The sequence below is a fragment of the Cebidichthys violaceus genome, unplaced genomic scaffold (genome assembly GCF_023349555.1).
Source record: "Cebidichthys violaceus isolate CVI_PGR_0920_01 unplaced genomic scaffold, fCebVio1.0.p SCAF_64, whole genome shotgun sequence".
NCBI lineage: Eukaryota > Metazoa > Chordata > Actinopteri > Perciformes > Stichaeidae > Cebidichthys > Cebidichthys violaceus.
In genome coordinates, this window is record NW_027176861.1 from 1,212,582 (window position 1) to 1,237,785 (window position 25,204).

General features: G+C 44.5%; 1 protein-coding gene across 1 annotated transcript; it reads right to left on the reverse strand.

Annotated features, from left to right (window-relative positions):
- Positions 1-424: 424 nt before the first annotated feature.
- LOC137890252 (protein kinase C epsilon type-like) lies at positions 425-25,204 on the reverse strand. Its single transcript, XM_068734417.1, has 11 exons — positions 24,770-25,204; positions 24,510-24,642; positions 24,254-24,396; positions 24,061-24,157; positions 23,698-23,966; positions 23,442-23,615; positions 13,152-13,306; positions 5,053-5,191; positions 4,591-4,779; positions 3,070-3,216; positions 425-2,898 (listed from the first exon to the last, which is right to left on the reverse strand). Exons 1-11 carry the CDS (start codon positions 24,938-24,940, stop codon positions 2,752-2,754), a joined length of 1,764 nt encoding a protein of 587 aa, XP_068590518.1. The 5' UTR covers positions 24,941-25,204; the 3' UTR covers positions 425-2,751.

The window sequence follows — 25,204 nt, forward strand, 5'->3', positions numbered from 1 at the left end:
ATCCTGACATTTTTAGGTAGTAACTCAGCTTTCTTTAGGTTCATACTGTACATATACTGTATGAACACATTGTACAGCAGCTCAGGAAAACATTGAAATGTAAATTCCTGCATTTAAAGACATTCTGGTAACAGGTTTCATGACGCCTGCTTTCAGCAGGTTTATTATTGTTATAATCACTCATGAATATGTATTACGCTTTACAACAACAATCATTATGAAGCATTTTATAATGCCTTAAATGTCAAGTGTCATAATTGCTGGTCACTCACTGACTTGCAAGGATCATAATAATAATAATAATAATAATAATAAGGTATGTTTGTAATGCGTTACAGATGTTGGCCTCATTAATGCTTCTGCTATTCATTTCAAAGCAGAATAAAAATGATACACAAAACAAACACAAACGTCTTTTCTGGCATCATGATATTTAATTTGTTTCAAAAATGAAAACACATCTTCACATCCTTTTAAAATACAGTACATTTGGCACGCAGCGTAAAACAAAAGAACAAATTGGACATGAACACAAATGAAGCACATGAAGATAAAACACAGGTCAGACACAAAGCTTCACACATAGTGACGGCAACACTCAGAGCAACGTTCTGCATATGAGCCCAGGAAGATGAATGTTTGATACTGCAGGTTTAATCATAATACTGTCTCCACTGTTTGGACTCAACCTCAGGCCACAATCTAACTTCAACCTCGTGATTTTACTCTTTTATTCTTTATTAAACTAAAGGGATCGTGGATGAAACATCTGGACATTGCATTTGGCATTTAGCGTGGAGGACTTCTGGGAAAGAACATCGTTTTTGTTTTAAATTAAAGACAAAAACGAAGATGCAACGTGAGACGCATTAGGAGAGGAGAGGAGAGGGGAGATGAGGAGGGGAGAGAGGAGAGAAGGGGAGGGGAGGAGAGGAGAGGAAAAGAGAAGAGGGAAGAGAAGAGGAGACATGATGGACGGCAGAAACATTGTGTTTTAAAGTTGTTTGGCAGTAAAACGACGTTGAATCTGCAGTGTGTGTGTGTGTGTGTGTGTGTGTGTGTGTGTGTGTGTGTTTAGAGTGTCTTCCTGCTACTGTATCTAACACACCTTATTCTCTCACTACTTGCACTTTTGAGAGAATACATTTGAAATAACAACCTTAAACTGCCTGTAGAGCCGTCTCCTCTGTACCTGTGTGTGGATGACTGAAGGGAACATAAGAAGAAAGACATGACAACGCAACAAACACACAAACACACTCGTTCAGAGTATTGCACGAGGAGTTTTCTTGAGAGGCGTTTGGATTCTGTCTCCGCTCACTATAAAGTCCTAAACCTGACTTGTGACCTGTGACCTGGACCTGAACACCATGGTGGTGCACAGAGGAGGAGGAGGGTCCGAAGACCATCTCATGGAACCTAAAGAGTTCTAACATGCCATCAACAACTACATGAAACCAGTAAGAAACACGACACAACGACATCAACAACAAGATGTTTTAAATAAAAAATACAACATGATGCACACACACACACACACACACACACACACACACAAATACATTCAGTTGAACACATTCACCTCTGTGTACGATCCACCACTTTGATGTGGAGTCATGAGGGTTTGGTTGTTCATGTCAGAGACTGTAGGTCCAGTACAGCAACCGATTAACCAGTGACTGTACACACACACACACACACACACACACACACACACACACACACACACACACACACACAGGCATTTCAACGATCACATGGTCATGAAGGGATTTTAGAAATGTTGACCTGGAGAGATTTTTGAAGGACTTTTTAAAGGGCTCCTTTTAGACATTTTAGATTTGGCTTCAACTGTCCCGATGTCGAACATCAAGTCGTACGGGAACCGGCTTGGTTAACACCGCAAGCATGTCTCACTGCCACGGGACACAGCTAGAGGTCAGCCACTGTAGGTCCGTTAGCTGACGGCTAATGGTACCGCTTGGTTTCGAGTGAAGAACAGCTGTCTGGTAAGACGATGAGCCGCTGAGATAAACCTGAGCTCGGATCTTAAAATGCCGACGCTCTGCTTTCGTTGGACACCTTCTAAAGTTAACGTAGCGCTGACAAAACCTCCATCTCCTTTTATAATGAATGAAGTACTTCTCAAGACCAGTTTCTTTAAATACAATCATTGGTTCAACATATACATTTTGTTTTTTTTTCCATTCACATACAGGTTATGGGAAGAAGAGAAACATTCTTTAAACACGGAGATACAGCACATCATGTACAGAAATGACAGGCTTGCTCTTTCTAGAGGTACAGTGTGCAACTATGCATGCATGCACACTTACCCTCACATTATCTCGCTCTCTCACACACACACACACACACACACACACACACACACACACGTGCACGCTTACAGTCCGTGACCTTGACCCTGTATCTACATCAGAAGTTCGGTTCAGTCCGCTGCTTTAGAAATGCATCCGGACCAAGATAAGGAGCATCTCTTACAGCCTCCGACCTGCTCTTGAGCATATACTTTGATGGCATAACGCACAAACGGACAAACAACAAGAGCACAGGAACCACGGAGAGAGCGATACCGATGGTCTAGTATAAGTCCTGGAGTGGTCCGACTCTGGAGGTCTCAGGCCGTGTGTTTCTACAAATGTCAAATGTCTCAGCTCGATGATTCTTTTAGGTGTGGTGGTGTATATTAATGTGTTAATTATCTGTGTGTCAGTGTGTGTGTGTGTGTGTCTAGGCCACAGTCTCGTCTCCAAAGTAGGAGAAACCTTTAAACTCATCTTGATTGATCTGCTTGATGATGTTGTCTTCCACCGGCGTCAGGTTGGGTTCTTCTCGTGTAAAGTCCTGGTCGAAGTTATTCACGTCCCTTTTGGTTTTCTGGAAGACAAAGAACAAGAGGGACAGATTGTAGCCTCAGGACCTTACCAGTTGCTGGTAAAGGATTCTTCTACCAGAAGATTCACACGTGTAATAATGTAATAAAGTTCATATTTCAGCCTCTCCCCACAGTATATTCAGGTGTGTGTTTCCGTGAATGCGTGAACTCACGATGCGCGGTTTGAACGGCGGCCGGATCTTCCTCTGCTCCAGCAGCGTCCAGTCGATCTCTCTGAAGAACACGTGGAGCTTGATGGCCTCCTCCAGACCCTGAACCGCCACGCAGCCCAGACGCTTGTTCGGACTCTTGGTCATGAACTGAGAAGTGACAGAAAGAAGGAAAAGGAGCGGGGGGGAAAAAGGTCAGAACTACATTTTGCAAGACAACATGTGAACACATCATGATAATGTAATCCACAGTTTAGTTTTCATTTGATGTATATTTCTGTTAGTTAGTTAGTAGTTGGCTTTTTTTAAATATAACTGATGACTGTAAATTTAGATTGTTTGAACCCAGCAGGTGGCTAGGCATTACATGTTGCACATTTTAAAGGTGCAGGTCCAGGCCCAGTTTGGGTCTCAGTTTTAGGCCCATGCAAAACTCAACAGACACTGGCTTACAGAGAGAGCAGTAAACAGACAACTCCTAAAACTGGCAACATTTCTCATTTGATTCTTGAAAGCTAAATTCTTGCTAATAATATGAAAAGCTTGCTTCTTGAGTGTTTTTGTAGATTACTATTTGCTAACAAACAAGCACAAGTAGAATGTTTAATTCATCACAACTTTAGATGATATAAAAATGTTGAATAAAAAGAGATAATTCTGGGTGTTAGAAAGAAACACTCCTCTTTAAAACGCCTCCTTCGCCTGACATTTTCTGCAGGATTTTCTGCAAATACTCGAGTGGTGAACGAGCTGCTCGGCCATTAGACTCAGCCGAGAGACTGTGTTACGTGACCCGAAGTCCTTCAGTTGGAGGACGTGTCCAATAAGAGCCCGGTGTGCTGGTCAAGTGACCGGTCAGAGTCCAAGACATTGTCCAACATAAACACACACACTTTCCCACAAGGCTTTGCAGTCAACAGCCAAGGTAAACGCAAGGCTTGTGATGGAAAAACTGGACAAACAAATAAACGAACGGTCAAGTGGCATTACACACCCACACACACACCCACACACACACACACACACACACACAACCAATAACACACAGAAAAAAGTAATGAATTAAAACATAGCGGAAATTGTCCAACGTTCTTTCAGAGGAGGAAACATGGATCAACATATGACACCAAAAAAACCAGCAGAATGAGACGAACACAAAACGAAGGGAAAGACATAAAAAACAAACAAGCAGAGGACAGAAATAAATAAACACAAGAACTGATGCATAAATATGAAAAACATCAATGTTTAAGAGTCCTTAGTGGATTCTTATTTTGGATCTGTAACAGCCCATCAGGCCATTAGAGCTGGATATTATTGGAATTCATAATGTGCAGAGTTTCCATGCGCATAACGGAACTCATTACTTAAGAAAGCTTTGGTTCTGACTGGACACAAACTGTAACGCAGTTGAACTGTAAACTATCTCAGACCAGGTGGAGTCTTAGTTCCCAGCAGAGTGGACCAGGAAGTGGACTAAAAAGTGCTCACAATGCTAAATGTTTGAATGAGCCGCTGACTGACCGCTTTGAGAATGGACACGGCCTCCTTGCTGAGCCAGACGGGATAGAGGACGTCGTCGTGGAGGATGGACTCAAACAGGTCATCTTCATTATCGGCTTCAAATGGTGGCTGACCTGCCATCATCTCATACATCAGCACCCCCAGAGCCCACCAGTCCACTGACGGGCCGTAATCCAGCTCTTGAAGGATCTTAATCACACATCGAAATGAGGAGGCTTAAAGCAGGAAGTCAGAGTCAAAAAGCACATTACACCTACGTGAAATTATGCAAGTGTCACTATGTCATTTCTCATTTCTCTGTCAAGTTCTGCAACATAAAAGAAAAGTCCCACCAAAAGACTAAAATGTTCTTATTTCAACTCCATATTAGCAATGAAAAATTGAGCATCATCAGCAAAGAGTCGAACATGGACAAATAAAAGTTCAAGTTTGTGGGTGCGGACGTTGTTCGTCTGAGGTCACCTCGGGGGCGATGTAATCCGGCGTCCCACAGAAGGTGGTGGTGCTGACTCCATCGAGGATGCCCTCTTTGCACATCCCGAAGTCTGCCAGCTTACAGTGACCCTCTGCATCCAGCAGGATGTTGTCCAGCTTCAAGTCTCTGCAGATCCAGAGGGTTGGACAGGTGAGAGGAAGGGTTAGCAAGAGGGAATTGGCAAAATGCTCTCTGCACACTGTGAGGAATGACATTACCAAGAAGTCGTTAGACAAAAAAGAATATGCCTTGTGAGCTATTGTTTATGTTTCTGTTTACTTCAACGCCATCTCTTGTAAAACAAATGCTTCTCGTAAATGACCACATATTTGAGAAAAGTTGGAGTTTACAGTTATCATGATCCACAGGTTTGTTTTAGTATTTTAAGGAGGAAGATAAATACATAGAAGGAGAACGTGAAGAGGAACAGACCTAAGAAATGAGAGAAAGTTGAGGGTTGAATGGGAGAAAGAGGTGAAGGGGGAAGAGGGGGGGGGAGAGAGAGAGAGAGAGAGAGAGAGAGAGAGAGAGAGAGAGGGGGGGGGGGCAGTACGAGAGATAAGAGAAGCAGTGTTGAGAGATGACAGGGGTGGTTATGAATGCTGCAGCTCTGGGCTTGATGGTTGATGGCCACAAAAATGTCAACATCTCCTCGATGTAGCCAATGCAGCCATTCAACCCGAGGTGGGTTCAAAAATACAGCCAGGGAGGAGACAGAGTTTGTTTCTAAAGCCAAGAGCTTATGCAACTGTCCTGTTTCAGAGAGCTTCCAAGATAAAATTAATAAAAAAAAGCAGCTTGTTGAAAAGTTTGCTTTTTTTCTGTCCCATCGTTCTTTGCCCTGACAGGATATGCATTGCACCATACAGTATAAGGCTGTGAGACAAAATGTACAGAAGATCTGCTGATTATGAACTACACCAAGTATATTGTGCACCCTCAACACAGTGAATGTACGGAACATAAGCTATTTACCATAAAGAACATGAAACATGCTTGAACACGTTTGTCTTGCAAATTACATTGTGAAAATCCGAACAGTTTAACGTACGCTTCAACGTTACAGCAGGAATCCAGATTTCGTGCGAAGTTAAACCGTGGACAATGTGCTGACGTACCTCAAGTCTTATTTAAGAACAACATGACATGTCAGATGCAGCGGAGCTTGACAGATGGCTTCGAACCAAGTTTTCACTCAATAGTTCATCTTCAGGTCGTCATAAACGATCCTGAGTTTCAGTGTTGAGCACACAAAAAGGCATAACCTTCCCTCTTATGTATAAATATAATGAACGTGCAGCATAGAACTAGTTTGATAGTTAAAACAGCGGAGACAGATAACAGGCAATCTGTCATCAAAGTAAATAAAAAGTGATTACTACGTTCAACGAACGCCGATTCAAATCTAACGCATATTCTCCCGGTTATGTTTGCTGAAGGTTTGATTGACGTGAACTTGGCATGAAATCCAAAGCTTTCATCACTCTCAGCTGCTCCAACACAACCACAGCGTTGTACTGTAAGCCGGGGACGGTGCCTTGCTCAAAGGCACGTTTGACGGCCTCATGTCGAGGCAGCAAAGAGCAGCGCTTGTCCTGTGTTTCCCCCAGATGAAAGATTAAACTGCCTGTTTACATATCTCACCTCCAGGCGACTCCCGGCACATTAAATCTGAACTGCCTCGCCCGCAGCAGGGCAGAGAAATAGCAAACGAATTTAATGCATTTGTGATTGAATTCAAATGACTGTTGACGCTGATCTTTGTATTGCACATCACCTCGCTGCAGGAAAATTCAATATTAAGTGGCTACAGGTGTTCAGCCGCACTAATGGAATGATATTTATTTATGTGAGGATGTCTTGTGTGGTTTTGTAGGATGAGAAGGAGCCGGATATTCTATGCTGCATAGCAGGGAACGAGCAACATGTTAATGATCTTGACGTTTCTGGTCTTTTTGGGACAGAAAAGAGACCACCAGGACCAGTTAGTACTGAGCCGGTCATGGTCTTAAAGCCATTTAACAGCGGTAAGAAAAGCAACTGGTCCGAGGGGTTCCCTGTCCCTCGTTTAAACCCTGACCCTGAACAAAGTGTCTTACAAAGCTTGTTACAGTAGAAACCCGTCACTGAATCACTGTCACGTTGTGTTCCACAGAAATAACCTTTGTGGGGTTTTTTGTTAGAAAAGCTTTAATATCGCTGAACAAATCCTGTCAATAAACAGGAGCTGTTCTCACACACACACACACACACACACACACACACACACACACACACACACACACACAAGGCAATCAGACTCAATTGAAAGCATTTCCTGTGTTTCATGTTAATCTTGAGTGATTTTTCCATTACGTCCTTAGAGACAACCCCTGTGCACTGTGACAGCTAACCCCTCTCTCTCTCTCTCTCTCTCTCTCTCTCTCTCTCTCTCTCTCTCTCTCTCTCTCTCATCCCCCATCATCTCCTGTTCTTTTTGACAACATGTTCACACATCTGGTCAAATACACACAAAGATATTGACAAACTGGAGAATAAAATGTAAATGTACGTTAGGAATGAACCAACTTTTGTTCGAGTCAGTAACTTTTGGATTTCCTACAGGTGTCACCCAGCCACATACTTATCTAACTGGCCTTCTGGTTCTAAACACACCATCATCACCACGTCCGTCCAAACTGTCATCACTTAATTTCATCTAATTAGGTATTAGTGGGAATTTGTCACAATTAGCATATTAATTCTTGAGAGATCACAAAGACCTTTGACCACCAAAATCTAATCAGTTCATCCTTCTGTCAAAGTGGACTTTTCTTTTTCCAAATTTGAAGAAATTCCCTCAAGGCGTTCCTGGGATATCGATGGAACCGAACCTCAGTACATATTGAGTTCTGACCATAGTCTGTCTGAACAAATCAAGCTGCCATCGAATGCTTTGCCAGGTTCTTGGTCCTGTTGCGTTTTCATTGAACATATATTTTACTGATCTAAATCACAACTGTCACGCTTGTGTTGAGGCAACATGAAGCTCTGATGCTCTGGGTGTGAAAAACATCGCTCCATCTGAACTCGTACATGTGCCAACTGTGACAGACAGTGACGACGTCCTCGTCTGTGTGAACCGGTCTGAACCTGCTCCGTCAACACCATCACACCCAAACACCAGCCTCTATTCTGCCTCATAGACTTCAGTGAAGTTGAAAAGGAGAGAAGTGAAAGTGTGACTACGTGTTCCATTGTGTAAAAATAATGTTTGCTTGTTGACATGGGGGAGTCGTGGTGATGGGAGCGTTGAGGAGGGGCTGATGGGTAAAAAAAAAGATGAACGTCAGAGGAGTGATGGAGGAGGGAGGGGTGGGGGGTGGAGGGGGGCGAGTCGGGACATAATGTTCCCAAAACACTTGTTGTTCTTCTTCTTCCGCTCAACAAAGTGGGTCAGGACGAGAGAGCAAGAGAGAGAGAGAGAGAGAGAGAGAGAGAGAGAGAGAGAGAGAGAGAGAGGTGATCAGGTAGCTCATTTATTAATATGCAGTGTGTGTGTGTGTTGGTTTTCCCTGCCATCCTCTGACAGATTAATATTCACTATCAACACAACGTGACTGAGAACACAGTGTTGAAAGACTGATCCATTAATCTTAATGTTGGAGTCAGAATGTGCTTTAACCGTCAGTGTTGGAGTGAAATCTTTCTGGAGGAGAGCAGGAAATGAAGATGAAGAAGGAGAATCGTTCTCATGGTCGTCACTTCTTGGTTGAGTTGGTGTGTACGTTCGTACAGAGCAGAGTAAATACAATCTGACACCCTTTTGAATAAAGCATTGGACTCTGTTTACCGATAAAGATTATGGCACTAAAACGACCCTCCTCCCAAACTCTGTCTGAACACGGCAATGAATTTAAGGATCATGTGAAACGCATTTATTTATGCAGCAAAAGTGCCCTCTTGGATACCTCTAGGGTAGATGAAACATGATAAAACTTGATAAATTGCCCTCTAAGGTGCCCTTTTAGAGTAGAACACATGATAAAGTGCACTGTAGGGTGAACTTCCATCAGAGGAAAATGATGAGGTGGCCTCTTGGGTTCCCTTCCAGTGGAGAAAACGTGACGCAGTGAACTAATGGATGCCAGTAGATGGAGAAAACGTGATGCAGTGAACTAATGGATGCCAGTAGATGGAGAAAACGTGATGCAGTGAACTAATGGATGCCAGTAGATGGAGAAAACGTGACGCAGTGAACTAATGAATGCCAGTAGATGGAGAAAACGTGACGCAGTGAACTAATGGATGCCAGTAGATGGAGAAAACGTGATGCAGTGAACTAATGGATGCCAGTAGATGGAGAAAACGTGATGCAGTGAACTAATGGATGCCAGTAGATGGAGGAAACGTGATGCAGTGAACTACCATGATGACTGTGAGCACACAGGTGGACAGTGCAGAGCTGTTTTTCAGTTTATTCTCCGCTGTAATAATCATCATCATTGGAATGTATTGCGAGCGGTATGCATCCAGCCTCTGTTAGCTCTGTTACTACTTGAAAACAGAGGCCGGGGTCAATTAAAGGTACTTCTGGTAATACGACACCCTTCACATTTCAAGTGAGGAGTGTTTGACTCAGAGCCAGACTTTGGGTGGAGTATCACTTCAAAACACGGTTATGGAGCCAAAACCAATAAGAAACAATCATAGAACAGTAACGCTGCAGGCTTCTGGCTCTAACCACGATGACTGATTCAATGGTGCCAACTCAAAGAAACACACACACATACAAATTGTATGATTATAAACCCCCCCCCCCCACCAAACAATGAGACCTGGTCCAGCAGGCACCAGCAGGACTGGACTCTCTGAAACCATGAAGCCAAAAGAAGTAAATGACACGGCAGGATGGAAGCAAGTTATGTAAGATTTTAGTGATTTTAACTTGTTTATGCAACATTGTGTCTCAAGCTGTGTGTGCGTAAAAAAGTCTTCTCATGTTCTTCAGTCCTATCAACGCTTGCGTTTTATAAGCATAGTTTTTTAACTAAGTTTCACTTTGTTTAAGTTAGTCCTTGCATGTTTAGTTAAAGTTTGCATACATTTTGAGGCTCATTAAACTGTTTACTTGAAGACAAAAATGAATAGCAAAGCGTTGGAGTTTGGTTTCTTTCCAGCAGCTGGATTGAAGGCGATAACAAGTCTTTGATTGGCGTTGGGAAAGTTGTTACTGTTTGTTCTGAGTCACCTGATTTGTGTCATATTTAATGCTGTCTGAAGGCCAAAACAAACCACAAAAGACATACTTGGCAATATTCTCATCAGATAAAACAAAAACAAGGCTTTATTAAACCCTCAGGGGAAAGACTGCTGAAGAAACAATCCACTAGATTCACATCAAGATAACAGTTTCAGCTGTTGTGTAACAATAAAGAAAGTTCTCTGGATGAGTCTCCATCACTATCTCTGCCGTTCTCTTCACACGTTCTTCTCGTGTTTGCACTGTGTGAGGAAACCGAAGCGGCCGTGGGAATGCTACTGACATACATGTGACAGACGTGCAGCGTGGCAGAAGAACACACCGTCTTCTGTCGCATGTAAGGAACCTTTAACTACTGAACACATCCATCACGTCCCAGCCTGAGTCCTCATTCTGGGGACACTTCGTCTGCGTTTGTGCCAGAATTCTGAATATCCATGAGTTTGTAAAAGCAGCTAACATCTGGGATTAGATGGGACCAAAACAACTACGTCTCATGTCAAAACAGAATCTGTCTTTATTAATATGTAGTATCTCATTTCAACAAAGACCAAACGGTTAATAGTCATGCTACTTTGGTAATGTGTCTCACATCTATCATGTGCTTTAAGGTCAGAGGTTGTTATATTTAGTCCAGTGATAATAATGCTTGTCTGGCGTATTGTGTTTGCGTATTTAGTAATTACCTTGATGGTGAGAGTATAAAACAGGTGAACGGGAAGCGTGACAACGTGGCACAGATGGTGCGGCGTGAAGCACACAGGTTGCATGACGAGAGAATCCAAACACCAAATCAAACCTCCGATTCGTGAGGAGAGAACACCGGAAAGAAGACCTTCCATCAGAGTTATTTCTGGGAGCAAACAGCCCGAGCCTCCGTCCGTCACAATGGTGTTATGATTCGAGCAGCGGGACCAGCTGTGTGTTTGCTATTGACTCACAATGATATTATGACTGAGGAGTCCAGATAATGCTACCTGAAGTAAACCGGCACGGGGTCACGTCGGGGTCAACGAGTTTGAGTTTCATAACCAAAGAAAATATTGAACGTCAAACAGAACATTTGGTTGCTTCTTCAGCACGCTTGAAGACGGGAGCACACGTCGCTTTGTGTTCAGCTTCCTGAAGGGTTTCAACCGACAACAGCTCCGCACCAAATATCTGCCGAGACATTTCAATCTGGAGAAAACTGCGTGCCGCCCGTTTGACCGAATGCATGCAGCGCACACCGCAAATGAGTCCAAAGATGTTACGGCGAGAATGTCCCCGACAGCTACGTAACCATTCACAGCATTGTCATGTGGTTTCCTTGCAGCCCGGCAGCAAATGTTGCAAGGCCTAGTACCGGTCCACCGCCCTCACCACGACACTAGATCATGAATCCTGCTCTGGAAAAGCCAAGACCCCCCCCCCCCCCCCCCTGCTTCTGATTGGCTAGTACGCGTTGCATTCGTTGGTTGGGTTACGGTTGCACGTCACCGCCAACCAGTCATGTTGTAGTTTACATCCATGTCTGTCCAAAGTGTCATCACTTCATTATTTTATTCTAGAAGTCATTTGTAAGTAATGGACCTTTATAGCTAATTAAGTCTTGAGGTGGACGTTTAGAACAGATCTATAGAAATAGATGGACGGACAACCAACACACATCAATACAAAACTAAAAAATACCTCAACCAAGAGACACGTCAGCGTAGACACGACGCATTTTAACAATATTTCTCTGCTCGGAGTTTCAGTTTGAGGAAAACTTCATCCACAAAATTACCTTTTTTTGCACATCAGTTATTCACCTCATGAACGGAGGAGTCTTGATGAATTGAAGTGAATGGGGACCGCATTTAACGACAGCAAAACTACATCAAAACATCTTCATGAATAACGTTATAAAACATCTTCATGAATAACGTTATAAAACATCTTCATGAATGACGTTATAAAACACCTTCATGAATGACGTTATAAAACATCTTCATGAATAACGTTATAAAACATCTTCATGAACAACGTTATAAAACATCTTCATGAATAACGTTATAAAACATCTTCATGAATGACGTTATAAAACATCTTCATGAATAACGTTATAAAACATCTTCATGAATGACGTTATAAAACATCTTCATGAATGACGTTATAAAACATCTTCATGAATAACGTTATAAAACATCTTCATGAATGACGTTATAAAACATCTTCATGAATAACGTTATAAAACATCTTCATGAATGACGTTATAAAACATCTTCATGAATAACGTTATAAAACATCTTCATGAATGACGTTATAAAACATCTTCATGAATAACGTTATAAAACATCTTCATGAATGACGTTATAAAAGATCTTCATGAATAACGTTATAAAACATCTTCATGAATAACGTTATAAAACATCTTCATGAATGACGTTATAAAACATCTTCATGAATGACGTTATAAAACATCTTCATGAATGACGTTATAAAACATCTTCATGAATGACGTTATAAAACATCTTCATGAATGACGTTATAAAACATCTTCATGAATGACGTGTGCAGAATAATCCACGTCTCATTCATCCAGTCACATGTTCACTACTTCCCAAACATCTTTGGTAAAAGCTCACTTTTAAGAAGCCTTCAGACCTGAAGGTAACAGGGTGAGTAATTGATATACAGCTGGTCATTTTGTGGGTGACGTTTATTTTCCTTCTTCTCTGGGAATTCTCTTATATGCCTTGTAACGGAGACTGGGATCCCAGTTGGACGCTCCAAATCAAACAAGCAGAACGTTCACGCTCCGCGGTGTTTGAAGCGGTTAAAGAGACAGGGTCCGTGTGTCCTGAAGAGCGGCCGGGTTACCTGTAGATGACCCCGTGCCGGTGCAGGAACATCAGAGCGGACGTGACCTCGGCCGCGTAAAAGCGAGACCTCGCCTCGTCGAACTTCCTCGATCGTTGAATCTGAAACATGAGGTCGCCTCCGTTGACGTACTCCATCACGAAGAACAGTCGGTCCTGCAGAGACAGAGACAGAGACAGACAGAGAGGCGCTCTCTGTTAGTGAATACAGTTCACATGCACTACCACAATAACACACTCTACACTCTTTGACCGTCAATTACATCTTTGTGATTGAATGCGCCAGATTGGAACTCCGCTGTGTCACACGTGTGTGTGTGTGTGTGTGTGTGTGTGTGTGTGTGTGTGTGTGTGTGTGTGTGTGTGTGTGTCCACACTTGACCATCCAATGCAACCTGATAGGACAGTTCATAGGATAGATATACAGTAGATAAACACACTTCATTTCCTATGAGCTCTTCACAATAAAAGTCCCGTTACTTTGTTATTTAAAAGTTTTTATTTTGAAGCAGCAGACAAGCTGCTTCATGTTTTTGTAGAGACATAAAAATCCTTAAAATTGGACTAAGGTAAGTGATTATTTATGAATGAATTGTTTACTCCTTCCAACCATAACCAGGCTCCAATAACTGGAATTTCTAAAACTATACTTTACCAAAAAACCCACTATTGACACTGACGAGTTGAATACTTGAGTACCTAGTGTAACATGCTGACATCAATAAAGTGTTCTCTCCATATCACTGTACCTCTAACTGAGACATATGAAGTAAAACTACATATGAAAGTGTTTATGAAGCAGCTTACAAATTAAACATTTAACATTAAACAACTGTTTATGTCCCACAGAAGACCCTCGCTGTGGAAACACATTAAACACATGACTGTGTGGCCAACATAGATTGTCTCCACTTCCTGTGACACACACACACACACACACACACACACACACACACACACACACACACACACACACACACACACACACACACACACCGCACCCTCTGAGTTCTATTCTCTTGGTACTGAAAATGGCCCCCTTCCTGAATTCCAGCTTGCTTTCTTCATATAGGAAATAAAAGAGAGAGCGTGTGTGTGTGTGTGTGTGTGTGTGTGTGTGTGTGTGTGTGTGTGTGGGGGGGGGGGGGGGTTGTGATATAAACAGCTTCGTATATAAGAAACCAGCAGAGCAGTCCCTTCCAGCCATTGTATGTTGGTCTGCTTCCTCAGTGCATCCATTCTCTACATTGAAGCTCTGTCGTGGTGCAGCGCTCCTTAGTGAGCATCATATAATAACATCATCATATAACCACAAATTCATCTCAGTCACAACAGCTTTGGACATTTCAGAAGCTTCACTAAAGACTATCCTGAGTAACCGGGTCATCATTCCTGTCCCATTATGTCTACAGCAGATATCTGTCAAAGTGAACCCGTCTGGATTGACTCAGAGCACTACAGGTGAGAAGAACAACATGAACTCTCACCGATTCTTTGAAACAGAGCAGCGGGAGAGAAGGTGGTTTCCTGAACAGACAGAATTCCAGTTAACCAAACAACTGCGGAGGACGACACAGTCATCTTTTATGGTTAAGGTTACAGCAGTCCTGTTTCCTCACAGTGTCAATAACTAAGATGTTCCTGTAATCCTGCACTTTGGTCCCATGTTCTATCATGAGGACACGTGACATTTTAGATGAACAGGAGCTCAGATATGTCCTAGTAAGCCACTTCTATGGATCAAATAAGTAAATGGCACATCTGAAAACTCCGTTTCTTCTTTTTCCCAACTTTGAATGTGAATACCTCACTGCATGAAGTTCCTCTTACTTGCATGTCAGCCTTGCCTCCCGCTGATTAGTTTGACCTGAATTCAACTGAGTTAATTCTGCCGTTCACTGCAGCTGGAGGCCTCAGCGGCCGATCCGACTGCATTCACGTGTTTTTAAAGCTGACTTTGGGCTCCTTGTTTCCTCTTCAGTATCGGTCTAAAGGGGCCTCGGGATCGGGTCTTACATAAGTGGCCGCCGATCCACCTCAGCCAGTTCTCTCTCTCTCTCTCTCTCTGCCTCTCTCTCTCTCTGTCTCTTTCTCTCTCTCTCTCTGTCTCTCTCTCTCTCTCTCGGTCTCTCTCGGTCTCTCTCTCTCTCTCTGTCTCTCTCTCTCTCTCTCTCGGTCTCTCTCGGTCTCTCTCTCTCTCTCTCTCTCTCTCTCTCGCTCTCTGTCTCTGTCTTTCTCTCTCTCTCTCTCTGTCTCTCTTTCTCTCTCTCTCGGTCTCTCTCTCTCTCTCTCTCTCTCTCGCTCTCTGTCTCTGTCTGTCTCTCTCTCTTGCTCTCTGTCTCTGTCTGTCTCTCTCTCTCTCTCTCTCTCTCTCTCTCTCTCTCTCTCTCTCTCTCTCTCTCTCGCTGTCTCTCGCTGTCTCTCTCTCTCTCTCTCTCGCTGTCTCTCGCTGTCTCTCTCTATCTCTCTCTCTCTCTCTCTGTCTCTCTCTCTCTCTCTCTCTCTCTCTCTCTCTCTCTCTCTCTCTCTCTCTCTCTCTCGCTTTAAAGCGACTTTAAACAGGATGTCGAAATAGTTTGTTTAAATGTACCCAGAGTCCCGGCTGGTCCCACCCAATCAAACATGAATAAACATTTCCTGAGTGTAATTACAAATGTACAGATACTGGCTTCCCACTGTACACACACACACACACACACACACACACAGATGATCCAGACACCGGCCATAACGTCTTGATGGTTATCTGATTATTGTATGTGTGTATGATTAAACATGTGTCCTCTCTGTGCCACCATGCTGTAATGTATGTAGAACAAGTCTCAGCTTGTGTCTTATGTAACCCCAACACTATTAACCCATACGTTATCTTTCTTCACTGTGGAACACACACACACACACACACACACACACACACACACACACTGAGAGAGACAGAGAGAGAGAGACAAAGAGAGAGAGAGAGAGACAAAGAGAGAGAGAGACAGAGAGATAGAGAGACAGAGACAGAGAGAGAGAGACAGAGAGAGAGAGAGAGAGAGAGAGAGAGACAGAGAGATAGAGAGACAGAGACAGAGAGAGAGAGACAAAGAGAGAGAGAGAGAGACAAAGAGAGAGAGAGAGAGAGACAAAGAGAGAGAGAGAGAGAGAGAGAGAGAGAGAGAGAGAGAGAGAGAGAGAGAGAGAGAGAGAGAATAAAACAATACAAACACACACAGATAAGGGAAGAAGGAAGAAAAGGAAGACAGGAAAAGAGATGATGATAAAAATAAGGATATAAGGAAATGAAGACAAAGAAATTAAGAAGAAAAAAGGGGAGGAACGACGAACAATCAGACCGGACAGAGTAATAAGGAAAGAATGTCAGAAAGAAAGACGGAAATAAGGACCAAAGGATACTTAAAGAAAGAGAGGAAGAAGGGAGCAAAACGGATGAAAGCGTAACAATAAAATGTGTACGGTCTAAATAAAGTAAAAGGAAACTAATGTACTAATACATAGTATGTACAGTGTCGGGTACATGTAGTTGAGGAAGTAGAAGATTAGCTTAAATGGACCAGAACTCTGACATGTTTTAGTGGCCGTGTCGCATCGTGCTGTAGAGATCTGCAGCTGAACACGCTCCCTTCAGAAAGCATCTGGTTTAAGTACAGCAGGGCGGGAGCTCCCTGAACACAGCCGGTCCTCACGGGACGCCGGAGGTCCGACAAAGAGCTCGAAGGCTCCAGCGAAAAGCCGGATCTGGGTCTGTCTGCACCAGGCCCCCGCTGGAGCCTGAGCCGTGTGGCTCACACAGAGGCTCCTGTATCACACCCAGACCGTTTCATAACCAGTGGACAGTTGCAACAGACATATCTGTATTTGGGTTTAGGCGTCTCAGGCTACGTCTTCTCTCCCAACAATGAAGCTGAACTCATCGAAATCAGTCAAAACTGCAAAAAACGGGGTTTGAACTTTTGTCCGTGGACAAAAAAAAACTCCCCAAAAAAGAAGTGAATTGCTGGCCTGCTTATTCCCGGAACATTACGAGCCATTACCGTTTGGCTGCTAGTCATTACCGCACAGAGCCATCCCAGTAAAGACGCACTCGGTGGTTTCGTTCAACGGGACCCGGAGCCTGAGTTTGTAGACAGGTTCCCCGTCAGATCCTCATCATGCGGGACCATAACATTCACCAGACCGCTTTCCTTCTGAATGCTTTTGCAACAGCTGTCCAGATTCCGTGTGTTTGGTGGACTTTGCCTTTAAGAGGAGCGCAGGCTTTCTCTTTTTTTCACTGATGATTGCAGCAGTAAATGATTGTAATTGGGGGACAGAGTGTATTGTGTGTGTGTGTGTGTGTGTGTGTGTGTGTGTGTGTGTGTGTGTGTGTGTGGCCCTGGAACCGGATCAAGAATGCTTGTCCTTCTTTAAAAAAACCCCAAAAAACAGTGCGGTCAAATCAAGCTCGTGTCCTGGTGCCGAGCAGCAGCAAAACCCCGTATCTCTGTGGATCTCTGCGTCGACCAGAACGTGAGGCGAAGCGGGTCAGGAAAATGTTCTGAGCGAGAAAACCGCTTCCAACGTAAAATGCTTGATTCAGCTTATTAGAGAAGTGTTGATGCACATGTGCAGTGTGTGTGTGTGTGTGTGTGTGTGTGTGTGTGTGTGTGTGTGTGTGTGTGTGTGTGTGTGTGTTCATTGTTCAACGGTCTTATTGGTCGACCTTTCAAGAACACTTGTCTTTATATCGTCACTAAGGTGTTGCAGGTCCAGATGCTTTAGGGATTTATTTCTGACTCGAGGACGTCCAGAAAAGCGACAGCATCGGTCTCTTGTTTGGTTTTCCTGACATGTGACCTCTTTGCGGTCGCATCAATGACGACTGTGATTGAAAAAGTGGAGGTCGGGGGTAAAAGGTGCAATGTGAAATACAATTACAGGGGGCAGTATTTCACCTCTTCTGCAGGTCTGTCTCCCGGAACGGCCGAACGTTCTCCTACCGGAAGCCGCTTTGGATTTAATCCAGTAAAGAAACTGTGAAACTCTACACGGTGCTTTTTACCTTCATCGGTATTGACCGGCCCTCAGGGCGGCTCTACTTCTCTACTGGATGCTACAGAGACTCACTATCGCCTCTCGAGAGCTAAACAAATATTCTGGCCGGTGTTTACACTCTCACAGTTGGGTGCACAATAACCGCAAGCTAACTCTAACTGAACCCAGAAACCCTGAAACAGCCCTTTGAAGAAGTGAGGGACCCGGCGAAATGTCCTCCCTTTCAATGCTCTCAATTTGAAAGTAGTACAAGAACACTCAACACAGATAATTGTGCCACTAAGGAGATAATGGTGCTGGCATCGGAGGGGACATGTGCTGGTCATTACTCCTGCAGTTAAGACCAACAGAACAAAAACACTTCATGCATGAGAGTTTGGTGGTTTGGTTGTGACAGCTACAGGATCACGAGCACAGAAGAAGACGTGCTATCACACGTGAAGGTACGGTGGCCTGGATGTAACAATAGGGCGATGGAGGGGGGAGAAACGACCCACTTTCATAACGCTTATATATATATATGTGCCGGTTTTGATGCACCTCAGTTGTACTTTGAACTTCTAATACAGCTAATGCGATTCTGCGCCTTAGTTCCTGCAGCCTGGTAATCCGTCGGCGTAACCGTTTAACTCACTGATGTAAAGGTCTCAAGTCAAAAATTGCTGACACGCACAGTTTGTGTCACGCGGTGAAAAGGTGAAGTTTAAACTGAAGTACGCTCTGTTCGGGACAGCCTCGAGTTCAGGAGGAGGATTGGAGGGAAACTTGTGTTTCTGGTCTCTAGTGGAACACGTCTGCATGCTCTGATGTTCTCCTTAGGAGCCCGGGTTGCTCTGATACGGAGCACCTTTGCAAAGGTATCTCTGGAGCTGTGGGTGGAGACACTATGACGGAGGACGGTGTAGTCTAACGAGCCTAAGGAGCCCAAAACCGACTGGGTCTTATTTCACCGCGTGTCGTTCGGTACGCGTCTTCATGGCCTCACTAAAAAGTGTGTTCAGCCTTTTAAGAAAGACAAATGTTAAAAGGACGAGACTATTTTTCTATTATTTTCGTTGCAAACAACGCCCATGAGAGGACCAACAATGGATGGATGAACTAACACGCGTTTGTCTCTGTGTGTTTACCTCCTTCCTCTGTGCCACAGAGCTCCATTGTTGTCCAGACTCTATTAAAAAGGCATCAACGAGCCTGACGGCTACACCGAGTGACATGTTCCTCTAGAACCACGAACACACACACACACACACACACACACACACACACTGTAATGCGTTTGGACTCACACCGTCCTGCTGCCACAAATACTCACTAGAGACCCAAATGTGGATTAATCCAATCCAGAAGATAGTCCCCAACAAAGTCCAGATGTTCTCCTGTTTGCTAATAAACTACATTGCCCAGCTGTTTAGGAAATATGAGCCTTGTTCAAATGAAACTATATATATATATATATATATATATATATATATATATATATATATATGTGTGTGTGTGACATGTTTTTAAAGATTTTGATCTTCAGTAGAAGTAAACGTTCTTGGAGCAGAGTGCTCTAGTGAGGTCCGACATTATTGAGATTTGTTGGCAATATGAAGAATAAAGAACATCTCCACCATGAATGTTTTAGATCCGATTTAGAAATCTTTTAAATGGCGAGAATTGATACTTGAAACAAACACAGGATTAAGGGCCCTTAAAGCAGCAGCTTGGCCCTCGACCCTCGACCCCACTGACTCTGAGCATCGCCGTCCATGTCCGCCTGTCTCCCTGTGTCGGCTCCATCGGTCTCTCTCTGGACTAAGCCCAAGAGAACAAAGGTCCATTAATGCACCTGGCTTGTTTCCGGCCGTCTCTGCTGCCTCTGATGTTCACCAATTACAGCTCCTGACCCACTCTGTCCTCCTCTGTAATCTGTCCTGTTCCTTCGCTCGTTTCTTACCAAACCCTTCTGCACTTCCTCCCCCACCGTCGCTCTGCTCGAGGAGACAATTTAATACCACAAATAATGACAGTCTGCAGTCTAAAGCAGAGTCCCCTGTTTGTCTTCTTCTTCTTCTTAATCCTTCCTCACGCCGCCTCTGCGTGGAGCAGAATGAGGCTACCGGTGTATAATGTTGTTTACATTTCTCGGCGGTAATTAGGCCGATAGGGGGAACAACGGTGATCCTGCAGTCGATTAACGAGAACAGGAGGGAGGCTGTAGGTAGGACGAAGGTCAAAGTACACAGACTTCTTACAGTACAGAGAACAAAAAGTACATCAGAATAAATAAAACAGATACTAAATAATATGAGTCAACCAGAAGTTCATGATTTCCTTCCCGTACATATTAGTAAACTGAGGATTCTTTGGGTTTTGGACAGGAGACACCCGTCCTAAGAAATCATGATGAGCATTTTTCACTGTTTTCTGATGTTCTACATACAAAACGATTCATTGATGAAATAATGAACTGTTAGCTGCAGCCCAACATGTTCAAAAGAGACCAAAAGTGAAGAACTGAACTAACACTAGAGGCTCTTTAGAGTTTGGATCCGACAGCATCTGCTCTACTGTGTGAGGATCAAGCGGTGCCTTAAAGCTGCATTCTCTCTAGTGTCCACCAGGGGGCGACTCCTCTGGTTGTATAGAAGTCTAGTCTAAAATGACTCTACTTCTCTCTTGATTTATTCCCTCAGTAAACATTGTAAACATGAGTTTATGGTCTCAATCTCTAGTTTACAGTCTTCTTCAATACAGCATGATGTTCATTTAGTACATGATGATCCATTTAGAGTCAAACAGACCATAAAGCAGGGGGTGCTTTAGGGGCGGGGCTACACGGTGATTGACAGGTCGTTAACACCGCGTTTTTTCACCATCATGGAAGTAGCTAACGGGTGAGCCATCTCCCTTCTTTCTCGTCTCTGCTGAGAGTCGCCCATGTGAGGTACCGGGGTAGCGAGTGACTCGTGTTGTTGTTGATGTTGCTGATAAATGATATCACGCCTTGAATGCTTTACGATACCCTGATCCAGCATTTTAGGCCGCATCCGAGGCGTGTACAACCTGCACAGAAAACCCTCTCGCAGAGGGTCGAAACCCAACACCACAACCGACCTACCGCAGCGGAGTCCAGTCTCACGCGGCACGGTCACGGTCTAATGAGCTAATTGATTATCACACTGAGTCGATGTGGATCAGCGTGGCGACACGCCGAGCGGAAACCGCCGTTATGTAAAAGGAGAACGTGTGACACCACCGTGTGTGTGTGTGTGTGTGTGTGTGAGAGATTATGTTCCATACACAGAACGTATATGAGGGTTTGTTTACAGTAATCACGTCGAGTGTGTTCCAAGAAGAGTCGGGTGGGGAGGTGAGGGAGAGGAGGGTGAGGTGGGAGATGAGGGTGAGGAGGGTGGGGTCACACAGCATATGGAATACACATCGTGTCCCTGATAAGGATCAAAGCAGTTACATAAGAGCCACAGCTTCTTTGTTTTGTCCAAGAACACAATCACCACTGACTGCCAGAGTGTGTGTGTGTGTGTGTGTGTGTGTGTGTGTGTGTGTGTGTGTGTGTGTGTGTGTGTGTGTGTGTGTGTGCGCGGTCATTAATGCGTCAGACAGCCTGACAAAAAAAATTGAATAAAACAAAGAAAAAATAATGAAAAAATTGTAAAAATGTAAATTGAGAACACTGTCTCACCGCCTGTGACTCTCTCTCTCTCTCTCTCTCTCTCTCTCTCTCTCTCTCTCTCTCTCTCTCTCTCTCTCTCTCTCTCTCTCTCTCTCTCTGGTCCGTCCACTCTGCACATGTTTGTGTTTGCTTTGGAGGAAAATAACAGGAATAAATAAATTGAACTGGAGACGCCGTCGGTCGTCTCAGACTCTCCAGAACAGTCTGAGAAAATAAACAGGAGATGCAGCTCGCAAAACTGGACTCCTACTGATCCCTCACTGTGTACGCCAGCCTCGAGTGTCTCCGGTCTCGTCAGAACGTTTCACTGTTCTCAAACAGGAAAGGGCAATGGTCGACTGCCGATCAGGTTTCGCCAACGACCCTTCATTCAACGAACCACAAATAACCAGATGTTCAGACGGATTTAGGTCCAGATTTAGGTCCAGATTTAGGTCCAGATTTAGGTCCAGGCTAATATGACGACAACCGTTACTGGCCGTGCAAATACGCGCATGCACCAGCTTTTCTACATCACACCAAGTCGTGTGAGAAATTTGATTCCTGTGTGGGAAAAGTGAACTCCACCGGCTACAATCATAACTAAAATATGAGCTGCAACTACCAAGAACAAGTTCACCGGAAAGCTATTGTTGAACACACGCAGGACAGATTATATAGGATCTTCGGTTTATAATATATTATATATGTTTCTTTTTATTCACAATCCTTTTTACATATAACCTTACAAGATTCTGAGTTTACCATATTTGCTGGATATACGTCTTTTATCATATTCTTTGCTTTCTTTATGAAAGGTATCATTGCGTCTAGCTGAACTCTGTGACTGAGCTCGATGAATTCGCAGGCTGAAAATGAAGGCCTGTGGAAACTTCTCTGAACTCTTCGTCTAAACTCTAAAGCCCACTACTCTTGATTCAGTACACCTCCGAGGAGTTTCCTCTCCGCTTTCTCAGATGTTCGGTCTTGTGCGGCCCGTGTTTTGTTGAGGCCCGTCTGATAACCTGTGCAGCGTCGCGCTCAAGCTCACCGGCACAACGTGTGACCTGTTCCTTCAGCAAGTCCTCAAACTGGAAAAAAGTACACGCCTGTGTGGAGTACATACATACATACACACACACACACACACACCACACACACACACACACACACACAAGTACATGTACAGTTTCGCGACAGGAACACTTATGCAACACATGATAAACAAAAAAATACAGCGCTCTGGAGGAGCGGTTAGCGGCGTCCCACCCGTGTGTCCTTCTGTCAGCGTCTAATATTGTTTCATTTGAGGGTTTTTTAGAGTCTTGAGGAGGTTTCACTGTCAGGTTTTAAACACCACAAAAAAAAAAAGGAAAAATGAGTTTGTGTTGCGGATTTTTTTTTCCTTTCATATCCCTTCAATCATGTGGTGACCCATCAGAGTCATCACGGGACTCAACCCCCAGGCTGGAAACACAACAACTGGAGATATAAACGTGGTCTGATGGTGCCCCCTGGAGGTGCAAAGCATGTCTGCAGGTGTGTGTGAGTGTGTGTGTGTGTGTGTGTGTGTGTGTGTGTGTGTGTTCCTACTTTAGTCTGGAAGCAGCAGAAGAGCTGTGTCAGGTACGGGTGCTTCCTGGCCAGAGCCAGGATGCGTTTCTCCGTCAGAGTGCAGTCCACGTCGTCGTCCTGCAGGATCACGTCTTTCTTCAGCACTTTAACGGCGTAAACCTCGTCGCTGCCTTTCAGCTCCGCCAGCATCACCTGGTCACACGACACAGTCACGACACGGCCGGGACCACGAACACGCAGACAAAAACAAACACAAACACAAACTGACGCTCACCTTCCCGAAGCTTCCTTTTCCCAGAACTTTGATGAACACAAAGTCGGGCAAATTCATCCTCTTGATTTCAGGCGCGATGTGACCTTTGACGTCTCCGTTCTCCCGGCCTCCTCCACCCTCCTCTCCGCCGCCGCCCTCTCCTTCTCCTCCTCCTCCGCCCCCCGGCACCGCGGCAACAGACGAGGGGTCGGACAGGGGTTTCGTTTTGTGCTCCTCTCCGCGGTGGTCCAACGACAGAGCCTTCCGGATGTTCTCCAGCTCCTTCACGTCTGGACGGAAACAAAAAAGGACACAAAGGTTCTGGTGCGTTCGCTCATTTGCTTTGGTTAAGAGTTTGTGTGTGACGGCGAGGACTTCTACTACCTTGGTCACATGGCGTGGTGGGAGCGGACCTTGAGCGGTCGTCTTCTGTCTTCGGCGTCCCTGATAGCGTCTGCTGGGGGTCCTGACCCTGAGGGAGCTGTTTTTAAAGACACAATGTCAAATGCTCCTACTCCTCGTGATCGTATCTCTGCTTTTGTGGATTTTTCCAAAACTCGTGGACGAGACGACTCACCTTTTTCCGTCTCTGGGCGCTGTTGGAGATCTTGTCCGGTGTCACTCCGAGGTCAGCGAGGACCTTAGCGATTCCTCTGGCGTCCACGCCACAGTTAGGAGCCACGTTACTCTCACAGCGCCTGTGTACATTCACTTTACACACTGAAACACACACACACACACACACACACACACACACACACACACACAGTTAGCACGTAGTTAGCCGAGTGCTTTATCCAACTAAAGCACTATAAGCACAAAAGCTGACACACCTTTACACTGGAGTCCCTGTCGCAGCAGACCCCAGAGCAGGGACCCGCAGTGGTCGCAGAAGGTGAGAACTTTGAAGTTGTGGATGCTGAACTTGTGCGGCACGTTGACGCTGAACCTCTGAGAACCGACTGGCTGCAAAGGGTGCACAAAAAAGGACAGCGAGACGATTGATCCGTCCGAGCTAGATTACATCTCTGACTGATTTCAAGTTGCGTTTAACTGGAGCCACTGTCTGAGGGCGGTGGTGTAGATGAGTACCCTCCTCCACCGCGTCCTCCTGCTTCTTCATCCCCGCACACTTGGTGATGATCAGCTCATGGCAGCGCTTGTGGACCACACAGGTGCACACTGCAGGAGGGAAGACGCACAACGGACAATGCGTTAGGCGTTCGTAAGGAAGTCTTTCACGCGCCTCCAGTTTGACGATCATCGACAAACACCAGTTAAGAGTTAGACACGTTGGACTACAGGGGCGTAAAGACACCGTCCTACCTTGACACTGGTAGCCCTGCTTTCCTAACACGCCCCTGCAGGTCAGAGAGACAGAAGTGTGTGAGAACACAAAGCTGACTCAGCGTGAATCAGACAAAGCTGCATGTGTAAAAGCCTTTGAGAGCCTTTCATTATCAATGAGCTTAGGGTTCAATCCTCTGTGCTTTTGAGTTGATGTTGACTTTGCTAATTCTAATGTACA

Bases quoted from the DNA above. Each gene is read 5' to 3' on its own strand.
- LOC137890252 (XM_068734417.1), bottom strand. From the start codon at position 24,940: ATGATCGTCAAACTGGAGGCGCGTGAAAGACTTCCTTACGAACGCCTA. The intron at 24,158-24,253 runs GTGAGTCGTCTC...CTTTAAAAACAG, and splicing joins GCGCCCAGAGACGGAAAAAG to CTCCCTCAGGGTCAGGACCC. The intron at 4,780-5,052 runs GTGACCTCAGAC...TGTGTGATTAAG, and splicing joins CGGATTACATCGCCCCCGAG to ATCCTTCAAGAGCTGGATTA.